The sequence below is a fragment of the Oryzias melastigma genome, linkage group LG20, assembly GCF_002922805.2.
Source record: "Oryzias melastigma strain HK-1 linkage group LG20, ASM292280v2, whole genome shotgun sequence".
Lineage (NCBI taxonomy): Eukaryota > Metazoa > Chordata > Actinopteri > Beloniformes > Adrianichthyidae > Oryzias > Oryzias melastigma.
In genome coordinates, this window is record NC_050531.1 from 11,086,803 (window position 1) to 11,111,798 (window position 24,996).

The 24,996-nt window shown below is 38.3% G+C and overlaps 1 protein-coding gene across 3 annotated transcripts in view; it reads right to left on the bottom strand.

The window, feature by feature from the left end:
• The window catches only part of rttn (rotatin), a 35,496-nt gene extending 14,807 nt beyond the window's left edge, over nucleotides 1–20,689 (bottom strand). Inside the window, exons 1-32 of one of the 3 annotated variants that reach the window (XM_024279720.2) lie at nucleotides 20,500–20,687; nucleotides 20,045–20,232; nucleotides 18,833–19,022; nucleotides 18,585–18,674; nucleotides 18,407–18,497; nucleotides 18,069–18,183; nucleotides 16,748–16,898; nucleotides 16,346–16,514; nucleotides 15,142–15,335; nucleotides 14,876–14,991; nucleotides 13,850–14,008; nucleotides 13,560–13,772; nucleotides 13,374–13,486; nucleotides 13,140–13,266; nucleotides 12,750–12,875; nucleotides 12,465–12,581; nucleotides 11,823–11,953; nucleotides 11,233–11,404; nucleotides 11,056–11,155; nucleotides 10,566–10,651; nucleotides 9,878–9,995; nucleotides 9,266–9,362; nucleotides 9,118–9,183; nucleotides 8,789–8,980; nucleotides 7,939–8,181; nucleotides 7,324–7,480; nucleotides 4,348–4,514; nucleotides 3,300–3,519; nucleotides 2,284–2,412; nucleotides 2,089–2,199; nucleotides 689–847; nucleotides 347–406 (exon numbers count right to left, since the gene is read on the bottom strand). In XM_024279720.2, coding sequence (XP_024135488.1) covers nucleotides 347–406; nucleotides 689–847; nucleotides 2,089–2,199; nucleotides 2,284–2,412; nucleotides 3,300–3,519; nucleotides 4,348–4,514; nucleotides 7,324–7,480; nucleotides 7,939–8,181; nucleotides 8,789–8,980; nucleotides 9,118–9,183; nucleotides 9,266–9,362; nucleotides 9,878–9,995; nucleotides 10,566–10,651; nucleotides 11,056–11,155; nucleotides 11,233–11,404; nucleotides 11,823–11,953; nucleotides 12,465–12,581; nucleotides 12,750–12,875; nucleotides 13,140–13,266; nucleotides 13,374–13,486; nucleotides 13,560–13,772; nucleotides 13,850–14,008; nucleotides 14,876–14,991; nucleotides 15,142–15,335; nucleotides 16,346–16,514; nucleotides 16,748–16,898; nucleotides 18,069–18,183; nucleotides 18,407–18,497; nucleotides 18,585–18,674; nucleotides 18,833–19,022; nucleotides 20,045–20,232; nucleotides 20,500–20,530 — 4,398 coding nt within the window. In that variant the 5' untranslated portion in view covers nucleotides 20,531–20,687. Of the gene's footprint in view, nucleotides 1–346; nucleotides 425–688; nucleotides 848–2,088; nucleotides 2,200–2,283; nucleotides 2,413–3,299; nucleotides 3,520–4,347; nucleotides 4,515–7,323; nucleotides 7,481–7,938; nucleotides 8,182–8,788; nucleotides 8,981–9,117; nucleotides 9,184–9,265; nucleotides 9,363–9,877; nucleotides 9,996–10,565; nucleotides 10,652–11,055; nucleotides 11,156–11,232; nucleotides 11,405–11,822; nucleotides 11,954–12,464; nucleotides 12,582–12,749; nucleotides 12,876–13,139; nucleotides 13,267–13,373; nucleotides 13,487–13,559; nucleotides 13,773–13,849; nucleotides 14,009–14,875; nucleotides 14,992–15,141; nucleotides 15,336–16,345; nucleotides 16,515–16,747; nucleotides 16,899–18,068; nucleotides 18,184–18,406; nucleotides 18,498–18,584; nucleotides 18,675–18,832; nucleotides 19,023–20,044; nucleotides 20,233–20,499 lie in introns of all 3 variants that reach the window. The other 2 variants (XM_024279718.2, XM_036217454.1) reach the window with 2 other exon arrangements.
• Between the last annotated feature and the right edge of the window lie 4,307 nt (nucleotides 20,690–24,996).

Below are 24,996 nucleotides of genomic sequence, written 5' to 3' on the forward strand. Positions count from 1 at the left end.
ACTCATCTTGTTCAGCACAGGCATTTTTTCAATATTATTTTTAGCAGGAACGCCTGAAATACAACTCCAGTCTCAATGTAACTGCTTCCTAATTTAGAATTCATTTGGTGTTTTGACAGAGGAGCTTAATTAAAGTGAAAGTGAGATCTGTTTCCCTGCACCACAGTGCGGCTACGAGCCAGCAACACTCCTGCTCTCAACTCAACAAGACTTTTCTCTCTCAGTATGAGGCGAGAGAGAGGCTAGGAATGGAAAGAGGTGGGGAGAAGGCAGACAGAGAAAAACACACAAAAAAAGTTAAGCGCCTGTATAGGCTTTTAAAAAAAAGGCTGGCGGATCTGCTGACCTGCCAGTGTGAGTTCTTGGCCTCCTCTGCGTTGGCAGGCATCGGCATCACCAGTAAGTTCTGCAAGATAAATGCAGCCTGGACGCAAACCACACAAGAGAGGGATGAAAGAAAGACGGAGACACATGAAGCTCTCTTGGACTCCATCTGCAACAGTGCCATCTGCCTGTGTTTAACTGGTAACACATGCATGCAGCCTGTCTGACTGATCTCAGAACAATTCCACCTAATTTAACTAAATAGGTCAAAGTTAGTTACAAATATTCACCTTCATTAAAGCACTAAGGCATGCAGGCGTGCAGGTTGCATTTACAAAGCTGAGTTGCAGTTTTAGCACAGTACCTCTCTGCGGACCATGCTGGTCTCCTGCTGATCCAGGAGGATGTTGAGCAGCGTGCCCCACAGACCTCCGCTGATGTTCTGACAGCTGCGACACAGAGCCTGGCATCCAGCGGGCACAGAGGACAGAGCAGCACCTAAACCCAAACTAGCAAACCTCACCTGTCGGGGAAAGATGTGCGTGTTTGATAGGAGGCTTACAAAAATAGAAACTGTCACTGCATCGGGTAAAGACAGCATAAATGTTGCTAATGCTAATGATTATAACCCGGAGCAGTCCTGGACTACAAGGAGCATTTATTGTTTTAGCAATTCTTCTTTCTTAATGCCTGATTGAGTGAGAATTTGACCCCCACCACACACTCAAAATCTCACCAAAATTAGCACAAAACTAGTACTAAGTAAATGTGAATTTTTGACACAGTGGATAACCTTCCTCTCTCTGAAAAATGTTGTCATCACAACATAAGAATCCACCAAAAGGATGAGCGAGTCAAAAATCTTTTGTGGCTTCAAAAAAAAAAAAAAGAATCCACTAACAAACTAAAACACACATGTTGAGGATATTCAAGACATATTTCACACATAACCACAACAAAAGTTTTGTTGACCTTTGACCTCGGAAGAGGTTGCGATCTCAAATTTTCTAAAAAAAATACACTTTTATTACTAGTTACAAATGTAAACTCCTCCAATTGATTTCAATCCCCTTCTAACTCCTCAAGCATCACATGGAAGCACCTCAGGAAAAAATTGCTGTTTTTGTAGTAGGCTAGTAGATTATTTTTTTAGCATTAGCATGGCAAGCTAGCAAATTGATGTTACCCTGTGGCTCGCACATATTTTATTGTAATATTGTGAAAATTTAGTCCATGAATGCCTGGCTCTAGCTAAACAAAATGATATTAGATATGATATGAACATATTAGGAATGTGGGCGTGGTTAACAAAATATCACTGTTGCCAAGGAAATCCAAAAATTAACTTTTGACGATTCTTCTTAAAATTACATAGATCTGCTTGTGTTCCCAAGTCGACCAAAAAATAAAATAGTTGCTATGGAGACAAAATCAAAAGAAAAGGCGACATTTTAAAAAAATTACAGAAGGGAAGAGTGAGGGGGTGTAGGAGCTGCTCAGCCAGTGAGGGCGGCAGGGGCAGGGGAGAGTAGCACCTGAACGCCTCAAAGTGCTGCTAGCGGCTTTCATTTTATTTTGTCTGTATTGACAAGATGATTTATCCATATGTACTTTTCTTTTTCACTTTTAAATGGCTGTTATATTGAAAAAACCCTTTTACAAAAAAAAATTATAAATATTTTAAATTCAATATTAAAAGTTATAAAAAAAACACAAATAACAGAATATTAAAATTCAAGAGCAGAGGCTAGCAGCTCTTTGTACCTCTTGATCTCGATCCACCCAGAGAGGAATTAGCCAGGCCAAACCCATCTGAGAGCCACCAGCATCCTCAGTCGTCCGCTCACTTCCCAAATACCACTGAGGAATGGAGTCCTGATGCAGAGCGAAAACAGAGCAAAAGTGAAGTCCAAATCTGTAGAGCTTTTGAAAGGGTACAAAAATTATTCTAGAGCTTGCCTTCTCGTTGTTTTCAGTCATCATCTCATGGGATAGATGCAGCAAGCAGATGACAGCATTCTTGGTCACACCTTTTCCCATGAAGGACAGGGAGTTTCCACCCCACTCAACATAAAAGGATGAGATAACCTGTGAAAATGACAGGAAATTGAGTGTGAATCAATACCTATTTATATTTAAGAGCCTATTTATATTTGTCTGTCTAGTGTGTACTTTATCAAAGAAAATAAAAAAGAAAGAAAGTAAAAATGTTTCCTCATAAAAGATAAAAGCGAACTGTATCCCCGCAGCACACAGCAGTCAAATGAAACCTAAATACAGCCGAGAGACTAATTACTTTGTTTTTGCGTGCCGTCAGGATGAGGACGCACCGAGGAACGGATGAAAAGAGAGGAGCCAAAGGCCAGCCGAGCTTTTTGGCCCTGCAGTACCAGGAGAGTCGGGTTTGGGGGTTTAAGAGGGCGAAGGTTTGCTATCTTTCAGTAACCAGGTAGACGGAGGCAGCCAAGAGACATAGCGGCAAATTAAATGCCAATCTCCATTCATTTTTATTTAATGTCAGTGAAGGGTTTCCAGTGGAAAAAGAAAGAGGTCTGCACTGTGTAAACAAGATAGTGTAATCCACAGGGGTCTTCATTCTCAAAGAAAAAAACAACAGTTTGGACAGCTCTGTGCTGACGACTGCTGTACAAGCTTGTCTACTCCGCGTTAGGCTATTGTTTTATGGACTGTTGCACAGCTGAACAGATGGAACGGCAAGGTTGATTAATCTCATCACCATTCTCACTGTGTGGCATTGGTAATCAATGAGATTTTTACTTAATGCAACGTCTGTCATGCAACTTCATTTTGAAGAATTTTAATTAATTCCTAAGAAAGAACCGTTTCCTCTTTTCCTCCTTTCTGTAGGCGCTTTCATCGCTCGTAACAGAGTACAAGGCTATGCAACACCAGAGCATATGTGCGCGCACACTCGCAAGGATTACACAAACAGACGTTGCTGCAGAAACACAAACCTCTAATAATCCACTGAGATACTTGGAGCAGAGGGAGCTGGGCTCCAGGTCGGGGCAGTGGGAGCTCCAGCCAGGCTGTGCAGTCAGGCTGACCATGCCCTGCAGTGTCCTCTCCAGGCTGGGAAGGCCATAGAAGCGTGGGGCATCGGACACCCGCAGGCTCTGAAGCAAGCGGACTGCCAGTTGGCTTTTGAAGGGGCCGGCTAACGCCAAGCACATCCTGGACGGACAGGAAAGGCCACGGCGAGAAAACGAGCAAATCAGGAAAACAAAGGCAGAAGCAGACATTTTGAGACGAACAGTATTGGGCTATTAGTTTTATATAAAATAAAAAGTCCCGCAGATTTGTATGAAAAAAAAAATTGCATTAATTTGTAGATTTTACCCACAATACCTTTAAACTCGAGTATGTATTTAGGAAAATGAAGCACTACTGGGATGTTTTAGCCTTGGACAAACCTTTTTTTACAGAAATAACAAGATGAACAGATAAAAATACTTTTAATTCTTAAAGATAATGAGAAAGATTACTACAGAATAGGGTAAAGTTGAAACACATCCGCTCAGATGTTACGGGGCTGCACAGCAGATCAGAAGAGGGAATTCAAAATAATCTTTATTGTTCTTTTTGGATAAAAATGTTTATCACCATCTTCAATGCAACTTTATTGATATAGCCCTTTAAATACGGGTGATGTTGCTCAAAGGGCTGCAAAGAACTATAAAGAAATTAGCAATAAAACGATGAATCAAAACAATAGAACTTTGGCAAATAAAACAACATAAACCACACACATGGGGAAGGGGACAATTTTAATCACTTACTAGAAAATTAAAAGCTCAGGGCTTTAATTTAAAATTTCAAAAGCTGATAATAGTGGAAGCTGTCTGATCTAGAGGTAAAACGAGCTTTCAGACTGAGGTGGCAGCGAGAAGCACCTGATCCCTTAAGGACCCGGCACAGGGGTGTTGATGACGGATAACATGGTGCAAGGGTAAACAAATAAAAGAATATTTGATTGAATACTAGTGGAAAGAATTCCTCTACCTGTCAGTGGTGTGTGACAGTCTGAGCAGCAGCGTGTTGAAGAAGCTGGTGAGTTCTCTCTGTAGTGTTTGGCTCATGCGGTTCTTCAGTTCCTCCGGCTGCTCAGGACTCGGGTTTGAGCTCTGGGTCTCCACGCCGTGAAGCAAATGAAGGAGAACTGCAGTTTCCTGGAGATCAAATGAGACGTCTTGATGGATTTTTTTTCACAAATGCAATATTTTGATTAATAATCGTTTCAATAAATTGATCCAAAATGTGTAATCGATGAAACTTTATGTGGGCAGAATTTCTCACTGAGTGTTGCTCATAGAGGAAGCTTGTAATGCAAGAGTGTGAAGCGACAGCTGTTCCTGAAACAGCCCAGTAATTACAGAAAAGACGGAGCAGAGCTGCTTACCTCTGGTAAGCATTCAATCTGAATCTGCTTTGGCTGCCAGGGGAGGACTCATTGTTTACACATACATTAATGAGAAAGCCAAGGTGAGACTGATTGAATCCAAAGAGTAGCTCACTCTACTAAAACAATGCAGTAATAATTCTTCTCCCCGGGCGGAAAACATAATCCAACTTTGTTTGCAGAGCTCAGAAAACAATTTCTGCTGCTTCTGTGGAGGAAGTCTACAACAATGTTTGCTGCTGTTACCACTAAAAGGATTTATTTAACTGTTTGATTGTTGTGACATTAAAGGATTTACTAACATTCAACCACTTTAAAGTAACAACAGCTGATATTATAGTAGTCAATGTTGTTTTGGAATCTAAATTAGCACATTTGCAAAAATACCTGATGGGCAAATAAAGCAAAATTTCATTATAGTAGCTTGAGAAGGCCCTCCAAAACTACTCAAAGTGTGTTATTTTCATAAGACTACCTTTACTATTAAAGACTTTTATGTCTCCTGTGAGTATAATATTCAAGTAAAGTATTTATCCTTAAATTCAACCCAATTAAGACACAAATCAAGGGTAAGGAGATACTATACATTAGATATTAGAAGAAAAATGCGTAAAGACCCACTCCAATCATATATTGATCTATTTTAATAGTGGTCTTTTAATTATGATTATGCAGTTTTTATTCAAAAGTGAAAAAAAAATGTAACTAAGAGCGAATCCGAACTCTTCCCCTACTCCTGCTTCTCCCTACTCCTACATTTGGGCCTCGAAACTGAGAGATATAGAAAAGCAAGTTATGTCCAAATTCTCACCCTAATCCCCAACTACTAAAAAAATAAATAAATACATTCGGTACTATCTAGTGCTCTGGATTTTAAAGGAGTCATAACAGGATTTTCTGAAGCCTTTCAGAGTAAACTGTATCCATATATATGATCATATATTACCTTTGGAACACTAAAAAACCCACTATTTTTGAAATATTAGTTATTTTCATTAGTTTTTCCTACCTGGAAGTAAAAACAATTAGATTCCTGAAGCTCCGCCTACTGCTGTGTGTGGGTGCCGCCCATTTCATAACATAATCCTAGAGCCAGCAGCGTGTCTTCATTTCTCCCATGAAAATAAACTTACATTTTTTTCAAAGATAGATGCACACACCATATATCTGCCCTTAGTAGCCCAGGCCATCGCCACACTGGTTCACAACACAATACACATGGCATTTGCACGACTGTGCGCGACCAAGGGGGTGGTCTTAAAGGAGCCTCAAATCTAAAGCAACAAACGTCTGTTTGAGCTGGAATTTATTGAAGACAGTACACAATTGGAAGATATACGGTATTCTGCATCTAAAATGAAAGTTTTTTGCTGATCACTGCTAGTTCTGTGGAGAAATTGGGTGTTGGTTTTTCATGGTATGGCCCCTTAAAAAGCAACTTGGACACCCTGATCACTACTTTTCTTTTTTTTTATTTTAAACACCAAATATGATGTCACAGAGTTTACGTAGTGAAAATCTAATTGATACAAACATTTCACGACGTTTATTTGTGACTTCAATGTGTTCTGATGATGAAAATGTCGATGATTTGTTAAAAAAAATTAATTTAAACAAATTTTTTTCACAAAAATTGTTCGACCACAATGCATTGTGGTTTTTATTTGCTAATGTAGCGAGCATCGATGCAAACTAGTTTTTCGCAAAAACTTTTGGAAAGTTTCTCCGGCACTCGATTTTGGAATTGTAGATTCGGACAGCACTACAAAATGGCAAACGCACTATATAGTGTGCTGTATAGCAAGTAGTGAAGGAATTTGGACGTGTCTTCAAGTGCGGATGTCACTCCCACTCGATGATGTCATCAATAGTCCCTGGTTAGCTTCCTTGGTGCTAAGCTGCTAGCGCTTAGAAATACATAACAACATTGGTTTTATAACTTTACAAAGGTCCACGCAAAAACAACATGTCATTACTAACATTTCAATGTGAGCTTGTGTGATTCAGAGCACACCCACGTGAAGAAAAGTGCTTCTCCTCAGGGGCACAGCGCGAAGCGGTTTAGCAGTGGTGAGATACAGAACTCAAAGTCTCTTCACTCTATCCTTACAAAAGACAATTTCGGACACCCCTTTCCCTTCGAATGCCCCTTCAATTGGAGGGATAGGGAAAGAATCTGGATTCGGCCATAGTTCTAGGACATAGTGTGCGGGACTATAGACATGGAGCAACACCGCTCCCTCTTCCCATCTCAATGCAGACTGGAGCAGGAAGCTTGTGGCCCGCCCAGCTTGTTTTTTTGGCTTTTTTTTAATTTCCTATTCCTGTTTCACAACAATTTGAAAAAAGAAACACTCAGAAATGCAATGTTAAGCCTAATTTTCTTAATTTATATCCTCCATCATTAGAGGTATGCCACAAGAGAATGTTAGAAACACCAAAAACATAATTTTCATCAAGTTAAGATAAAATCTACAAATCGCAGCAAAGCATTTAAGCAAAACAAAGAGTCAAAGTCTAAAGTAGAGCCTGCATCATTACAGTGATGCACGACTCAGAAAGTGTAAAGGAATGTGTACTTGGTTCAGAAGCAGCTCCAGGATCCAGCGTAGGTCTCTGTCTTCAGCGTCGGGCACAAACTCGGCATGAACCCTTTTGAAGTAGGCGTTCAGAAATGTCACAATTCCCACCAGCAACCTTTCATCCTCAACGCAGGCTGGTCGCACCAGGAGAAACCTGCAGGGAGGAAGACTCGGTGACAGCAGGAGGAAGGGAACATTGGAGAAGGAGTCACCCCGTGTTCCACAAAACTGCGAGGATGTTTAGCTTCTTCGCTTCACAAAACGATTCTGAACAAACAAGCCGAAAACCAGATGAGGGAAGCTCCACAACATTCAGGTAATAGTGAAAATAGGATAAAAAATTTCAACTATTCTTATCAAAGCCCCAAAATATCCAACAGTAATTACACCATTTTTGCCTTAGAATAAGGAAAAAAAAGAGGATAATTAAAAGCAAAACTCAAGGTTTAACATGAACTCTTAATTAATTTTTCAGACCCACAGAATTTATTTGAATGTTTTTAAATCTCCAAGGATGAGAGAAGGCCAAGCAGCAACCGCTGTTTAAATTCAACTGTTAGAATCCTCAAACAGCACGTTTGAGTTTCAGCAGGACGACTGACTGAGCAGTACCTGGACAATGCAACGTGCCAGCTGAGGGACTGTAGGGTGTCCCGACAGTTATATGTAGGAACATGAGGAAGCACCAGTCTGTCAATCAACAGGTAAAGGCTGAGCCCGCTGAGGCTGGAAGCCACCGGTCTGTGCCCGGCCGCGGTGGCGATGGCCTGGATGCAGTCCTGCAGCGCAGAGGGAAGGTGTGCCACCCGCACCGACAAAAGCTGGGATTCTGACAGCTTTAAGTCGGGATTAAATCTATGAAAAAGGAAAATATTGGAGACGGTTAAAAGGGAAAAATCAAAATCCGTGATGCATGACGATGAATGTGCTGGCAAGTGCAGCCCACTCAAAGGCATACTAATGACTGCATTTATAAGGGTGTTTAAGCACAAATCCACAAGGATGACACATCCACAAATCAGTTTGTTCAGTTTTTTTTTTTTGTTCCTTTTCAGACCAGCTGCAATCATTGTGCAACATTGAAGGGGGGGAAAATGAATTACACCACGACAGTGTCTCTATAGAGCTGCATCTACAACATAAGGATTCCTCTCAATTGTCAGTGAGTAATCCATCATAAACAACTTCTACTTCTCCGGTCTCAATGAAATTTCAAATAGATTGATCTATTCATGGTGTGCTTCAGATGTCTTTGCTTTAATCAACCTAGTTACAACAGCAGAGAGACATCCTCATTTGTTTAAATTAGGTCACATTAGGACCTAATGAAGACAGATGAAACACAGTATGCCAAAACTCTGATCTGCACACTTCCCTAAACTCCCCACTGAAAATAAAATCTGTATGTGACTTTTAAATGAAAGATAAAAGAGGGGAAAGGAAAAATTCTAAACATTCGTACTCGTTAGCATTGCTTGTGCCACCATGCTGCTTTTCCAGGAGGTTATTTATCCCAGAATGCCATGCGGTGTTCCAGGCCACCTGCAAGGCTTGCCTGGCGGGATTAAGGGCTAGGAGGTCGTCGGAGGGAGCCAGGAGGCAGCGGTACGGGCTCACAGCGTGATGAGTCGCTGCCTGAAAGGGGAGGTTGTAGCTGGAACACAAATTAAAATATCATGAATAATTTTCAAAGGGAGGAGGGTTAAGGCAGCAGGAAAATGAAAAGTAAACATAAAAGAGAGGAATTTGTTAACTACTCAGTGACCCTCACTGCTTTGGATGTAGCCTTACCTGCGTGCTGCTGACAGCGGTAGAGAAAATGGCGAGATTTTCACGTCTGTGTTGGTGTTTTCTAACCTATTGACAATAAAGGAATCTGAATATTACTGATTAATGCATAAAAGAGAAAAAATGTACTCAAATTTGAAGAAAAACTAACCATATTTCACTGCTGGCGACTTCATCAAAGAGCAGCAAAGTCATCAGGACAGCAATTTCACTACCGTTGCCTTTGTTCTCCTTCAATATTAACGAAGCTTTAAAAAGAAATAAATATTTTTTTTTTTTTAAATCCTACAATCCTACAAGATTATGTTTAAAACACCAAAAAGAGGATTTTCATATGGAGTGGGTCTTTAATATGATTTCATGAAGTTGGCTTGTTATTTGAAGTTACTGAAGAGTTGAAGAAAGAACATTTGCACACATGTTGCACACCTTTCAATGTCTTATCCTCTATGACATAAAACTAGTAATATAGAACAAATAAGCAGTAGGATTTAGTTTCAGCTGTTTAAAAAGAGCCACAATTCTGCAACAAATAGCTAAATTTCAACATTTATTTTCAAACACAGCTAAGTTTGGTTGCTAACAGTGCACTGGTGTTGAGCTGAGACACACAGCAACAAGTTGCATCATATTATGTGCTGCTTATTAGAGTGTGAAAACATTTTTAAAAGCTATGCAGCTGTGAATGACTTAAAACCCTGCCCTGAGCGCCTCGACACGTTGGCGTGCAGCTGCGACTGAACGAGCTGCTTTGTGAGCGTACCCCTGAGAAGCGAGAGGAGCAGGAGGTTGCGTTGCGCCAGGCTGTGCCTTAGAGACGGATCGGCGTACACCAGTTTTCTCAAGATGCACGCACACGGCTCCAGCAGACAATCCAAGCTCTGAGTAAAAAGCAGCACACGGCTGTGTTAGGTTGCGAGGGAAAAACACAAGCACACATACTCATTTACCCCGGATCTGTCACATGAACACAAAAAGTTTTTTTTTTTCTTTTTTAGCTGTCAATTCAAATCAGCAGAAGGTGAACCAAAAAACTGGTAACGAGCATTGGGGAGTTTTAAAAGTAAACAACCAGCAGACATTCCTCTGTTTCTAGTCAAGTTAAGTTTGTGTAGCCCAGATTCCCACACAAGCTGCACCCTTTCCCAAGCATTCTCTGGTTCCAGGACTATGAATGATCATCAGACTGTAGTTTCTGGAGGCAAAAAAAAAAAAAAATCACTGCTGACCAGCGCCTGTCTGACTCTATTAAACGAAGCCATTTCATCCTCCTACCATCCACGCTTCACTGACTTCCCTCCACATGAATTCATGGAGCCACATTCTGCATAATCAAGTGCGTGTACACAAGAATGCAAGCGTTTGGTGACCCTGTTTTGACGTCTCAGGGATGCTTTTATTTGCCTTTTAGCCAGATTTCATTCATTTATCCCTCCGTCAACAGTTTTTACCTTGTTGCCTTGCACGCTCTCCATCATGAAAGAGATGACTTTATCTGTTATGCCGAGACTCTTCAGCACTGGGTGCATTGTTGTGTCTGCAGGGAGGGAAGAAAACAATTCACAAAGCAACCACATTTGCATAATTGTTGACTATTTTTGTTCCTCCATTTGTCTGTAACATATGGCAAATAAAAAAGCTTTATCGATATGTGGAAATCACAGTTTCCTCAAGAGGAAAGCCGAAAGTTAAAGAAACTTTTAAAGTTGCTATTTTAAAATTTATGGCCTAAAAGTTTCACACTCGGTTATGACTCGGATAAGCAAAAAAAAAGTAATTTAATCGTTACCAACTCAGCTATATGTCTTTAAATGACATTTGCTGGTAAAAAATAGATTTTTGTAATGGAGTATTAGAGGTAAAAGGTTGGTGTTTCTTCTTAAATATTTTACTCTTTCAGTCCTTGCAGCTCAAAACTATCAAAACAATATGTCATCTCACCTTGCAGCACCACAGACAGCTGCTCTGCTGCTGATCTTTTTAGGGAGATGTCAACCGAGTCTGAGGATAGGAGACAGAACAGCTTCTCCACCGACTCCACCTAAACAACAACAACGAAAATACAAGCAAATACACAAGCCAGTCCATTTATGATATTTCCTTTCTAAAGATTCATACCTTTAGTAGAGACTTGCTGCTGGTGTCGAGTGTGACATCCACAAGGTTTTTCCCACAGAAAATGTTAGGAAGAGAAGCAATCACTGATTGATCCACGTCCGGTCTGGAGGTGCTTGCATCTTCGCTGCTGGTTATGTGTGGAAGAATCTGCTGCACTGCTGCCATTCTTACTCTATTTATCATCAAAAAATGCAAGAAATGAGCCAAATCATGTCCAAATGACAAAAAAAAATCTTATTTCATTTAAATAAATCACATTTTTCAAAAATCAGCACTAAATTTGGTTTTAGAACACTAATTAATATTTGAAAATGTTATCGTTTGTTTGTGCAAACGGCTTTAAAATAAATGTCTGGCAGAGCAGACAAACCTATTAGCTACTGCCAAAACTTACAAGGGCTCTGCTGGTGTTAATTTCCATCTCTATCAATATTCATAGGCTGGGACTTGATGGGAAGCACTTTTACATAGGCCTCAAAGAGCATTTAGATGACTTAATGAGCACATTAACTGACAGATATGTACAGTTAAGGATAAAATGGTCAAAATAAAGGCGTCAGATAATTATCAAACATAAAGTTTCGACTCACGTGGGTTTTTTGGAAAAAAGGAGTCGGAGCGCTGCTTTTAGCTTGGCTGTGTTTGAAAGCGCGCCCGGATCCGACGTGTCACTTATCAGCAGGACACAGTTTCCAAGTGACTCTTCAGTGTTGGCGTAGCCCTGCAACACACATAATAAAAAACACACACACAGAATGTTTAAAGATGCACATGTAGTTCTCAGGCAGCCTTGGCAGAGAAAAGAACGAACATTTGTGAATTCCAGTTAGGGAGTGCAACAGTAAATAAAATCTGCAGCACTTTGATTGGGCTGCGTTGGTTTTTGTTTGGTGTTGACAGGGTGGGCCCATCTCTCAATAGCCTCCTTGAATCAAATCACACTTGACAGCCTAATGTTTATTCATGAAGAATTTCCTGGCTTTCTGTTGTCTGAAACCAAGCAATTAATGTACGTTTGTCTTTTGTTTTTTTTACACCCAAAAAGGAAACAAAATAAGAAAGAAAATGTAAATGAGAAAATAACTTTTTTTTGTTCTCACTGGCAGTTCAATATGCAATCTTTGTAATATTTTCATTTTGGAGCTAATTTAATGCACTAAATTGGAGACATGAAGCTGCTTTAGGGGCCCTGAACTGAAAACACATTCCAGGCTTCATTATGGGAACAACACCTGTAATATGGGTATGACCGGGTGAAGAGCCTCATTGAATCTGACCCAGGCGGTTGCTGTCATCATCAATCGTCCCTTGAGCAGGAATAGCAGGATATCCTTGGCAGCTAAACTCACCTATAGATCACAGGTGTGTTATTGAATTTATAAAAGCAAAACCAATGAAACTTCAACCAGTAAATAATTTCAAAAACTTGTTTTTTAATTACTAAAGTGTAGAGTTGAGACTTCAGTTAATAAAAATCTGATTATGAAATGCATTAGAAATACAAGGAGTTGGTTTACTTTTTCTGCAGAGTCTTGAAGTCCAAAAGTGCTAATTTCATAAAGCACCCTGTGGTGAAGGAGGAAGTTAACGGCGGTGCACGCTGCCGGTTCCTGTCGTGACACATTCTGGATGCCAAGGCAGTCCTGGGGGTAAATGTAATCACACCAGAGCACATCATAAATTATTGCTGTCTTCTCACTTCTGCTCGCATTCATGACTTTCAGTTCACTTACAACTCGAGACGACGATTCGTAAAAATGAAAAGGAAAGACTGACTTGAAATGTCAAGTGACTTTTTTTTTCTTTTTTCTTTAAAGTATGCTTCTTCATTTTCCGTGGTTGCAAGTCCCAAAACAGGCTGGTGATGTTTCAGCCGTGACCCTTTAGAACAGCATTCTCGTTCTCACCTTGACCAGGTTTAAAGTACATTCATATGCTTCCATCTTGACAGCCAGTAAAGGATGAGACAGCATCTTCAGAAGAAGTTTCTGGCTCTCGGTCTGAAGGAATGGACTGGGCTGATCAAACCTCCACCTGGTGGAGGAGAGCAGAATAATTCAAAATAGCATAAAAGTGTCTCATATTTAAAAAAAAAATGGATTTCAAAGTAAAATTAAACAGGAAAAGGAGGGTTAACTCACAGATAGGAGCACATGAGCACACAGTGTTTGATGATGGGCAGGTGCAGGTGAAATGGAAGGCCATCTGTAGCTTGATCTGCCAATTCCAGTAACTCCAACCAGTTCTTCTCTCCCTTAAGAGAAAGTTATTTAGGACATCATTTCACAATAAATATCTTTAAAAAAAATGAGCTAAAAAGGCTTTACCTCAGCTTGTGTTTCCTTGATGAAGCTGCAGGTTGATTCCATCCAGAGAGCAGCTCTGGTGACCCTCCTGTAGACATCGTGGTCGTCTGCGTTCACCTGCTCCAAGTAGGCAACAGCTGCTTCCTGCATGCTTGGTAAGAAACTGCCAAATGATGTGTCCAAGCTTAAGTGGAAAATTGCAGCTGCCATGTTATCTTGAAGATTGCTGCTGGCCTGTTTTAAGATAAAAAGCTCATTTTAAATGGAAAATCATGTGTTTATGTCGATTGGTTGAATAATAAAATACACACCTTCTCTGGAGGGAGAACAGTCTGTAGGAATTTGATGGTGAATACGGCGGTACCTAAGTAGGCCAGTCTGTGGTTAATCTGAGGAGTATCTGCTGAAGAGTTCTGGTGATAGCTGAGAATATCGCTCAGCAGCTCCATGCAGGTCTGCAGCGATTCTTTCTAAAGAAAACAAAAATGCAGATAGGATAAAAAATAAAAAATATATATAAAAATGTAAACAAAGAGCACACATGCTACAAATTTACCACACATTCATGTATCTGGCTGGAAGCCAGGAGAGAAAATGTTTATTCTGGGGGGTTGAGGAATTGAATGTAATCAGATTTCAGGGTTATTTTGGGACGAGATACAGATCCACCATATCTCAATCTGAATAAATTGGAACAATCTATTCTCAGCCACTTTGTTCTGGCTGTTGAATCTGAGCTGGGTATGATGCACACCAGCAGGGGGCAGTACACACCCTGTGCATGGCAGACTTTGGTTGGCTCCCCATAGGAGAAAGCAGACGGCTTGCATACAAAAGCTGCTTTCCACATAAAGATGACAAAATAGTTCTCGGGCTGCAGAACTCTGGGCATGTATTAAACAGCAGAGGGCCACAGGGGCCTGAGCTTGACAAGTAAGTATATCCGGGTGCAAAAGAACATACTCTTTAAACTGCCAGGGAATAAAAAAATGATTATGTGCGGTTAAAAAGAAAAGCACATCTGTTTAACACAATCTATTATGTGGGTTTTATAGTCATAATAAATGAAGACATTTACTAGCCCAGCAGTTCTGATCTAGGATAAGCCCAGGAGTACCGACGAGAAGCTCTGCCGCTGCTTCAAAGTCTTTGTATCCTTTTTATAACCTGATATATTTCACTCAGTTCAATCACATGCTCACAGTTCTCCTTGACAGTTGAGTACCGTATGGTTGTGTGTCTGTAGCAAACTGTCTGGTGGCCAACCCAGCTCCCTGTTTCAGTGAAGTGTATCCATTCATCTACATAAGAGGCTGTCATGAGTTGTGTTGACTTGCCAGCTCCATCCCCACCAGGCTGTGATCGTCCCAGACCAGCTCGCACACGCTGTCCCCGAGCAGGAGGACGGCGTCGCACAGCAGCTCCAGAACACGGTGGAACATGTGCAAACCTTCTGAGGGGGGGAGACAGAACAAAAGCAGATGACAAAAGCAAACAGCACCGCATAGAGAAACGTTAGGCTGGGAAGCTATTTTAAATAGTTAACGGAAACTAGTGAAAGAATAGGAATGGAAGGAAATAAAAAAGAAGGATAGTTTCCCACCCGTCTTCAGCAGAGGAATGGCGTGCTGCAGTGTGGCAACAGTAAACTGAGCCAAAGTGAGCTGCTGTAACTGCAGCTCCAAGGTATCTTCTGCACCCAGGTCAGGAAGCTCCAATTGGGCCACATGTTCAGGTGAATTAGATATTTGCCCAGGAGCCTGGACTGCCACTCCTGCACCTCTCTGTGAGCTTCCACTGAAGGAAAAACAGTCAATCACTGCAGCATTCTGTGACAATGTCAACGCAGGAAACAGAATAAGAGATTCCGAAAAAACTGACTTAAAGCACAGGCTTAGTTTTCCTGTAAATCCTTTTTAAATTTCAGTTCATTCAAAGCTTTGATCCTTATGTGTAAGCTACGGTGGCTCTGAAGGGCAAATCAAAAACCAATAAAGATCACAATAACAATAAAAAAGAGCATTTTAGAAATCAAAATTAAAAAATACTTTTTCAGAAAACTAAAGTAATTTTCAGAAATTAAAATGAAATGCTGAAAAAATTAAACCATAAAAAGATATGTATTGAGGGATGCCACTGACTGGATGATGACGTTTGAGTTTTGAAGAAGAGGGTGTTTTGCCCAAACTGTGTTAAGGAGTTCATTGAGCAATCAAGCGGCTCTTATGGCCAGAAATATCTTTTGTCAGAAGACATTGCCACGGCAAATAAAAGGTGAGCAAACATCATCCAATCAGTGACACTCCACAGTGACACTCCTACTACCTTTTCTGGTTTCTTATTTTGCTTCATTCATTTTGATTTCTAGAAATTACTTTTGTTTTCTGAAATGTTTTTTTTTTTTTTTTTTTTTTAAATGTAATGTTATTCTTTTATGAATTGTTGTGCTTTTATAAATGCCACTGTGATCTTTAATGTTTTTGTGATGAATAATTTGTCCTCCAGGGCCACCGTAGTAAGCTTCTAATTTCACAACAAACCCCCAGAAATTCCAACTTTTGACAAATCTTCCATAAAAAGAACAATTTTAAATGCATATTATGCTGAGGAGAAAGTAGATAATCTAAAATAATATAATTTCTTCATTAGTAGAAAGCCAGAAGTCAGACAGAAACACCAGCTGTCGATGTGTGACAGTGAGAGCAGGGAACATCCCTAGGAACGCCGTCTTAAACGATAAGAACAGATAAGCAAACGAATAAAGATTTAAATTCTGCGCTGTTGCAGGATTTCCTTTATCCACACACCTGTCCGAGGCTGCGTCTCCATCTTGGCCGTCTCCCCTGGCTCTCTGTCCTGTGCGGCCCAACACAGAAGGTCGAGGAGAGCGCTCGGTCGCAGGCGAGGACGCATGAGAGCGCTGGTTCCCCTGAACCTCCTGGGTGTAAGACAAGGACGAGTTCTGCGACACCGCATCTGCAGGCCCGTTAAATGACAAACTTTCAGTGCTTTTAAAACAAGAAAAATAAAACTGTTAGCGTCTGGAATAAAAACATGGATAAACTTTAAAGAGTTTACAATGGAATTAAATAAATATGTGAAGATTCAGGCGTGTAAAATAATTGATGATGATCGCTGACACCACGGCGTATCAATGTTTAAAACCGCATGGAATGGGCATATTCATAAGAATTAATAAGGCATGTTACCTTGCTTTGCAGAGCAGAAGCCCGGATCTTGGTGGAAGCGCAGTCTCCTCCTCAGCCCCACGCAAAGCTGCCGCAGGCAGGAAAGAGCAGGCGAGTGAAGGTGGTTCACCTCACCTTTACACGAACCCAGCCGCAGAAGAGACAAAAGGTTCTGAAAACAGAGGGGGAAGTCAGCGATGCTGCAATATCGACAGGCTGAGTTAGGTTTAAAAAAGGCTTTAAATAGACAATAAAAAATTCAGAACAAACTCTGAACCTATAGAGTGCAACATGTTTTACTTTTGTGACAATTATAGAGTTGATTGTAATTATGTCTGAACATTGATTAAATTTGTGATGTTTAATAATTTTCACAAATGAAGCCATACTGTTGCCAGTGGGGGGGGTTCTCACGATGGAAAACAAATATAAAGAAAATTAAGCTTAAAATAGCATTTTTGAATATTTCTCTATTCAAATAGTTGAAAAAATGTCGTTGAAGAAAGATTATTTGTAATGTAGAAAATACACTGGACAGACTGCTCCCACATATTTTGATAAAAAGACATTTAATATCCATTTGAACATCACTGAGTGATCCAAGGTATATATAACTTGACATTAAAAAAAATTATGTTTAAGTTCAAACACTCCTCCCTAAGACACATTTAAGGGACTGGTGGATGCCACAAAAAAGGTTTTCAATGATGCAATTTCAACCAAAGTAGCAAAAATAGCTATTAGGAGCTAAAGGACCTGGTTGCTGCCAACATGGCAGCTGAAAACCATTAGCCAGAAATGGAAATGGTTAATGTAAATCAACAGTTTCGTGTTCAGGATTAGCTTAAAATGTGTCAAAACAGGGTAAACGCTTAATTCATTTCAAAAAGGATATTAACAAAAAAGTTCAGATTTCCAAAAGCTTCAACTTTTACGTGATCAACATAAATCCGCTTTTTCTGTCGTGGAGAAAATCGGCTTTGTGCTGATATGAAATTACTTTGTATTAGTTAAGTGTTGCATATTTGCGAAAAGCCACTTTAAAGTGCTGCTTACCAACACAAAAACACTTTTCTTTGGAGATCAGCTGATTCCCATTGATCGGGGAAGAAGTTATGGTATGTCAAACAGCATTGTAGGTTTTAAAAGAAACACCTCAGATGTTAAAAGTTTGAAGCTTAAAACACACAAAAAATGTTAAAAAGCAACTGTTAGGGTCATCTCAAATGTAGTTTTTGGATTTTTTTTGTACAATTAATTGACAATAAATTCAAAGCAGGACATTGTTATGAATTTCCAGTGCAGTGGCTATCATTCTAATGAAATAGTAATGTAATAATACCTTCACAATTCCAGGTCTTTGGAGGAAAATCTCTGCTGGAAAGTCCTGCATAATAACATCACACAGAAGTTCACATGTTGTTCGCACCAAGTTAGGATTCGTGCTCCCCAGAGAGCTGTTGGAAAAGAATTGAAGGAGACATCTTCAATACCTTGTGAATTAACATCACATGAATTTTAAAAACAAAATGTTTTTCAGAGTACTGTTCAATAAAATCCCTTTTTGTTAAACTTGCAATCATGATCAACTATTCTTTTCAAATAAATAGGAACTTTGAAGCGATAAAGTTGTTGTTTGTACAGGAGAAGAAAAAAGACAAAAACGATGCGCTTTCGCACCTCTCGTTAGACGAAAGTATGTGCCCGTCTGTGTTTGTCAGTGCCAGCCAAGGAAACACCGAGAACTTCAGACATCTCACAGATTCGTTTACTGCACAAAAGAAAAAAAAGAAAGAAAAAAACATGAGTTCCCGTGTAGAAAAGCATCACCTTCAATTAAAGTGAAAACAACCGTCACCTGCTATCTTCTTGGGTGGCACTTCTATGTTGCTGGGCTCGTCCTTGTGAAAATAACCTGTTTTGAGTGAGTTTTCGTCTGCTGAGGCAACTGTTGATCACACAGAGGGAATAACAGGCACAGAAATCTTACTTATATGAACTACATATACAATAGAAACGCAGAACAATAGGACAACCTGCTTATCTGCAAGAATGTGAAATGACAGATTCTCAACAGAGCAGAATCTGGAGTTTAACTTGCAGCACCTGTTGGAGTTGTACAGTGAGCTCCATGTGAGTAGACAGCTGAATGACTGGGGAGTAGCTCAGGAAGCTGGAACAGCTGGTCTAGGGTTCCATCGATGACAGTTCGCAGTCTGGGCTCCAGATTAGGAGATAGCAAAGTGAGAAAGTCGACCGCCCCAACATCTCTCAGCATCTGGGCTGCACTGGGATGCTTTGAAGATAAATAAATACTTACAAAATGAAAAGAAAAAGGATATTCAATAAATAATTCTATAGTTATAGGGATATTGTCAAAATGCTAAGCTAATAAGCATTAGACTAAAGCAAGGGTCTGCAACTTTTAATGCCTAAAGTTCTAGTAAGAGCCGCTTCACTGTTTAGAAAAATACACTATGTTTTTGTGGCCATTTATTTATTAAATTTAGCTTATAAATATTATAAATAAATATTATATTATAATTACTGAAATATAACAGATAATTCTGCTATTTTTACTTGACAGCACAACTTACCTTCAAAATAAAATACATTCCTCTATTGCAGCAGATTTAGTTGCAAATATACTTTAAGAATTTTACCATCATAAAGAAACATAAAATAAGAAGATGAACTTTAATATGAGAATAGATATAACCTTTTACCATCATTTTGCTCTGTTATCTGGCATGCATGTATTTAGGAGCCAAGATAAAGCTCTAATGTCAGCAGTACCCTTGGCAAAAAGTAATGTAAACATGAGGCGGTAAACTGGAACGTTTTATATTCTATTTATATATTTTAAGCTTAAAATGACCCAATTTAGTCTGAATAAGTATTTAGTTAGTATACTCCCTACATTACATCTACAATGTCTACAGTAGAGCTGCTATACAGTTTTTAAACTCGAGTATACTTCATAAAATCAACTTCAAGTTTACTACTTTTTGCGAAGGGTGTTTTTGAGAGATAAATTTAACTAATGTAAGATCACCTCAATTTAAAATGCTTAAAAATCTAAAAATAAATGACAAAAATTAACTAACAAAAACATTATGTCTTCATATTGCTAGCATTTTTCTTCAATGTACTAAAGCAAGTTTCCTCATCTAAATATCTCTGATTATATATGGAGCGCTTGAATTAAAAGGTTAGTGTGATAGTATAATGCAACCTATTAAAAAAAAAAAAAAAACTTTTTTTGCACAGAAAAGTAAAACATTTACAACACATGTCAACACATGTACTTTTATTTACCTTTGATAGAGTTAAAAGGAGCTCAAGCACTTCCTCCTTCATTGGCACCTCTGGAAAGTTGAACCACTCCAGAAGATACACAAACAGCATCTTTTCTTGGACAATGTCATTTACGTTGATCAAAGAGTGGTCCAGTTTGCATAAGATGTTCTTCAGGGCTCTAACTCTTATTTCTAGCAGTGAGTGACCTGGAAGTGAAAAAATAAATACATTTTAACATCCATTTGAAACTTTTCTGTAAAGTTAGCGAACAATAACCCACCACAACAAATGCAAAATTCGTAAATATTGTTAGCTTTAGTGCTTTAATATTAACTTATCTCACAAATAAATAATGAAAAACCACAAATATTTTACATAAGCTAATGCTGGCTAGCAATAGCATGCGTTGTTTTTTGTAAAGAAGTAGTTTAAAACAGTCAGCTTCGTATCACCATGCTAGGTGAAGTGCTTACCAATCTTTTTTATCATAGAAGATAACTCCATGGCCTCTATAGTTTAAAAGAACACGCTTGTGCTTAAAACCCGCGAGGAACAAACGTTTCACCTATGCTTTTTTAACTACAAAGTGCTCCAGCGTCATGTCAACAGAGGCTGCCCGGGTTTGTTTTCAACAACCCCGCCAACGTCATTCCACTTCCTGTGGAAGTCAGGGTGCGTTCAGGTACGAAAAACTGTGTGGGATATCTAAAACACTCAGGACTTTATGGGAAACTAACAGGTGAGTGCTAGGTTAAAAAATATAATCTTTATTTTAAAATACACATTTTAACTTGAAATGTGTATTTTTGACACATTTTTAATGACCAAAAGACATTAATACTATTTATTTTAATTTAACATTTCGAATATTATAAAACATGGAGCTAAATTGAACATTACTTGACATCATTTATTTAGATAAAAAAATGGGAAAAATGAAATAAACAATAAATGAAAGATGAAACTGAGCAGGTATTATTATTATTATTATTAAAAACTAAGTTATTTAACATATCTATGATGAATTAAAATTTTCTTCTTGTTTTTTTTTTTTTTTTTTTTTTCATACTGCGAAAAGACCATTTACCAATGCATCACGTTTTATTTTACAACTACATACATTCAAGCATCTTGGCCAATAAAGTTGATTGTATTAAAATAGTTTTTCCTCTCTATTTAAGTCAAACTTTTTTTCCTCTTTGTAATTTTTTCTGTTTGTTTGTTTACAGGTTTCTTATAAAAACTTAAAGAACTACACTAATTTGAAACATGTCTTTGCCGGTCAGTGCAAACCACCTCCAATTCTCAAAAAGTCCTAATTTGTAAAACAGCACATGAGTCTTGAACTAACTTAACCCCTTTAATCTTGTTTTGGCCTATATATGTTTTTGCTTGTTTTGATAGAATTCACTAATTGTGATTTTAAGTAGTTTTTAAGGAATTCAAATTATTAGCATCCAAATCACCCTGAAAAATGTACTTTGGGAGATTCTTCAAAACCCTGCCCATCTTTTTACATTGAACCTTTCTTTCCAGTGATGCTCTGTGGGTTGCTTTTTCTACAATGATTCAATCCTATTACTGACATGTTGAGTTAATATAAACCGCCCCCTGAAGTGTTTTCAATATTACCTGACGATTAAAATCCGGGGTTGTTTCCCAAAAGCCATTTATAGTCCAACATTAACATGTATAAAGGCCAATTTTAACACAATGATCATTTTAAAGTTAGGCACAAAATTAGGTTTTGTTAAAAGTGAATTTGTACACTCTTATTCTTCAGACGGTATGAAGCATTGAGGTTAAAGAACAAAGGAATTTGGCAATAAATGACTTTGAAAATTGAAATTTTATGCATTTAACAAGGTACATGAAAAACATAAATATAAAAAATATGATCTATCCTACTTATTCTTTTCCAATGGATATTTTTACATCAACTAAATGCTAATATGTTCTTTTTTTTCTTTCTGGGACATACTTAAGAGGAAGAAAACATGTAAAAGCGAGGAATTTAAAATACAGCATGAACAGTAAATCTGATTATGCCCCACAAACTGTAACTGCCATGTCTTTAGTGGGTGTCCTTATTCCTCAAATAAGATATTATTTTCTTTGAAATCCACAACAATATATACTATGGAGGTCAGTTTTATATAAAAAAGAAAAAAACATACAAAGAAAACAAATTAAAACCTGCTTCAGGTGTTTTCACACATCTTTGCGTTTTGGATCAACGTGCTGAAAGCAGCCAGATTATCATGTCATATTATAAATCTTTGCAAAATCTAAATTTAAAGTTCACATGCACAACCTTTTAACTTAAGCATATAAATTCCCATCATCATTTAAATGTGTCCATTGAATGTTAATTATTTGAGAGCTCTCACTCTGACGTGAAAAAATAGTCGGGTGATAATGAACAAAGTGTGAAAATGATAATTTGATATCATTATAATCCAATCATGCCGCTTTTAATTCCATTGGGAGTTAGGCTCAAAAAGGATTTGGGTTCATAGTAGATGTTTGACTAAGACATTTAGTTTAAATGGGTGGACAGATTATGATCATTTTAGCATCTCATTCCTTTCTTAGATTTGGGATTTTTTATCATTTCACAGTATTTTTTTTTCTTAAAGACTTTACAAATGGCTAAATGCAAACTAAATATAAGTGTGATTTATTACAGAGATCCATTACTATAATAGGCTAGTTAATCAAGATGATAAATGTTCGTATATTTTTACTTTTTTCCAGATGTGTTTCATCTACTTTGGCAGAATGTCTTCATACAAAATTACACACCATTTGAAAAACATTTGTTTTTTTTTTTTAAGCCTAAAAATGTAAAATATGCATTTTTATTTTGGATCAGAATGTGTCTGTGGTGGATGAGGCTTAATGATGAACCTGCAAAAGGGTTCACTCATGCGCACTGGATTAAAAAAAAAAAAAAAAAAAAACTACTGCAGCCTCCCACAAGTTTCAGAAGAACCGAGTAGATGAGGGGTTTGATTTTTCTTGTCATTTTGCAGATGTAGAGTAAAGTCACATTGTGATTTCTCACATCCAGAAAACATCCCCCAAGGTCAGGATAGGAGTTCTCAGTTACTGAGTCTTTTGTGAAGAGCATGTCACATCATTGTCTGACAACACCATCTGCACACACAAGGCAAAGCTTCATTCTTAATAAATGAGGATTTCCAGTGAAATGTTTGTTCTACTGCTTCTATTTTTATGAATCTGTGCTGCAAAACTATTTACCTAGCAGGTTTTCTTTTATGATACATTCATAAGCTTAATGACTAGTTCTAGTAGAGAACAGCTGTAGGTCATGAAGGACTACTGATGCACCACGGCTGCTGTATGAAATGCAACATTTGTAGGTATATTTCACAAAAAAATGGGTTGTTAAACAAGAATTCACTGTCGGCACTAAAGTGATTTTCTCACATAGTCCAATGTATTTGGGAAGAGTGAAACCTTATACTCTGGTGTAGAAAAACACATAAATTCTGGTCAGACTGAAGTCAAGGGGTTTTTTTTTTGTTTATTTGTAGAGGAACTCTGGTGTGGTTCAGTGACAATGTGAACACAATAAACACAATTCATCTGATAAATGGAGCAAAAGTGAACCAAAGTGGCACAAGTACTGTGAATTAATTAACTAAAAAAACCTACATAGAAGTTTTTAAATATGATATTCACTGCTTTTTTATACTATAATTTTGTCCCTGGCAGTATTTGTTTAGAAGAAGGCTTGGTTCACTTTTATAATGGTAGTTTGACAAAAAACAGAATCAAAATAAAATGTCCCAATTGAGTTTGCTTGATTTCTCTATGGCGAAATAACCTTAAATCGATGTTCTAATGACGTTGTAGACATTACATTTCCTCAACCACTGTTAATTAGGTTAATTAATTTTCTTTCTACTTCTGAATATCCTAAGTAGAATGTTAAATTCTATTAAAAAAAAGCCTAAACTGTCTGTGCCTTCAAATGTTAGATTCCATCTCTCTGGACATTCTGTGAAAATAGAGTTTTTGGTCTTTTTAAAATGTTCTTGTAGCATTTTCTCTTGAGGTAGGAGATAAAAAGAGAAAATTAACTTGAATTATTCAAATCATCCTGTAGTTGTTTCAAACAAACTACAATTGGCAGGTCACAATTGCTCTGCTCCATTCTGATGCATCTGCTTGTGGATGACTAGATCCATGTGCATCTTCTTTTTCCCTTGGCTGAACTGGCATCTGGATAATAACTGTACAGTTGGATAACTCAAATATTAAAATTTGTATTTGCATCAGTTATGTTAGGTTGGGGGCGCAAGGAGGAATGAGCTAGCTAGTAGGAGAGAGTGTAAACAGAACAATGATGGGAAATGAGGGCAGGGTTACTCCATGCCACAGCTCAAATTCCATTGAACTCCTGCAGATACTATGTGCTAGAAAATGACAGGTATTTTGATTTTGCCTTAAAATGGTATAATCATAATCAAAACATTATTGGAGTAGGACTTTAATGGTAATATGTTGCATATTTAAATGTTGAACCATTTTTTATTAGAAATTTGCATCTGCCATTTATTTTTTTGGTAATTTGTCAGTTTTTTTTACGTTTGCTGAGTGAGATGAAAGTTTTGGAAACAGCATTGTTGAACATCATACTTTAAATTATGAAGTATCTTCTCTCCAATGCATGTTAGTTTGTAAAAAACAAATTCCCAGCATTCCCTCTGGTACCGATCCTGCTGGACATGCTGTGGGTTCCAGCTTTTCCCTTTGCTCCAACTGAGGAAGTGGAGGTGGATACCCCCCCATTAACATCACCCTTAGCCAGACTAAATCCAGAGCAGACACACTGTGTGTTACGGCCCCTGGCCTGCTAGGCCTGTCTGTGTGTGTGTATGTATGTATGTATGTATGTTTAGTTTGTTTTACAGCTTCCTTAAAAAGCCTGCAGAGGTTGC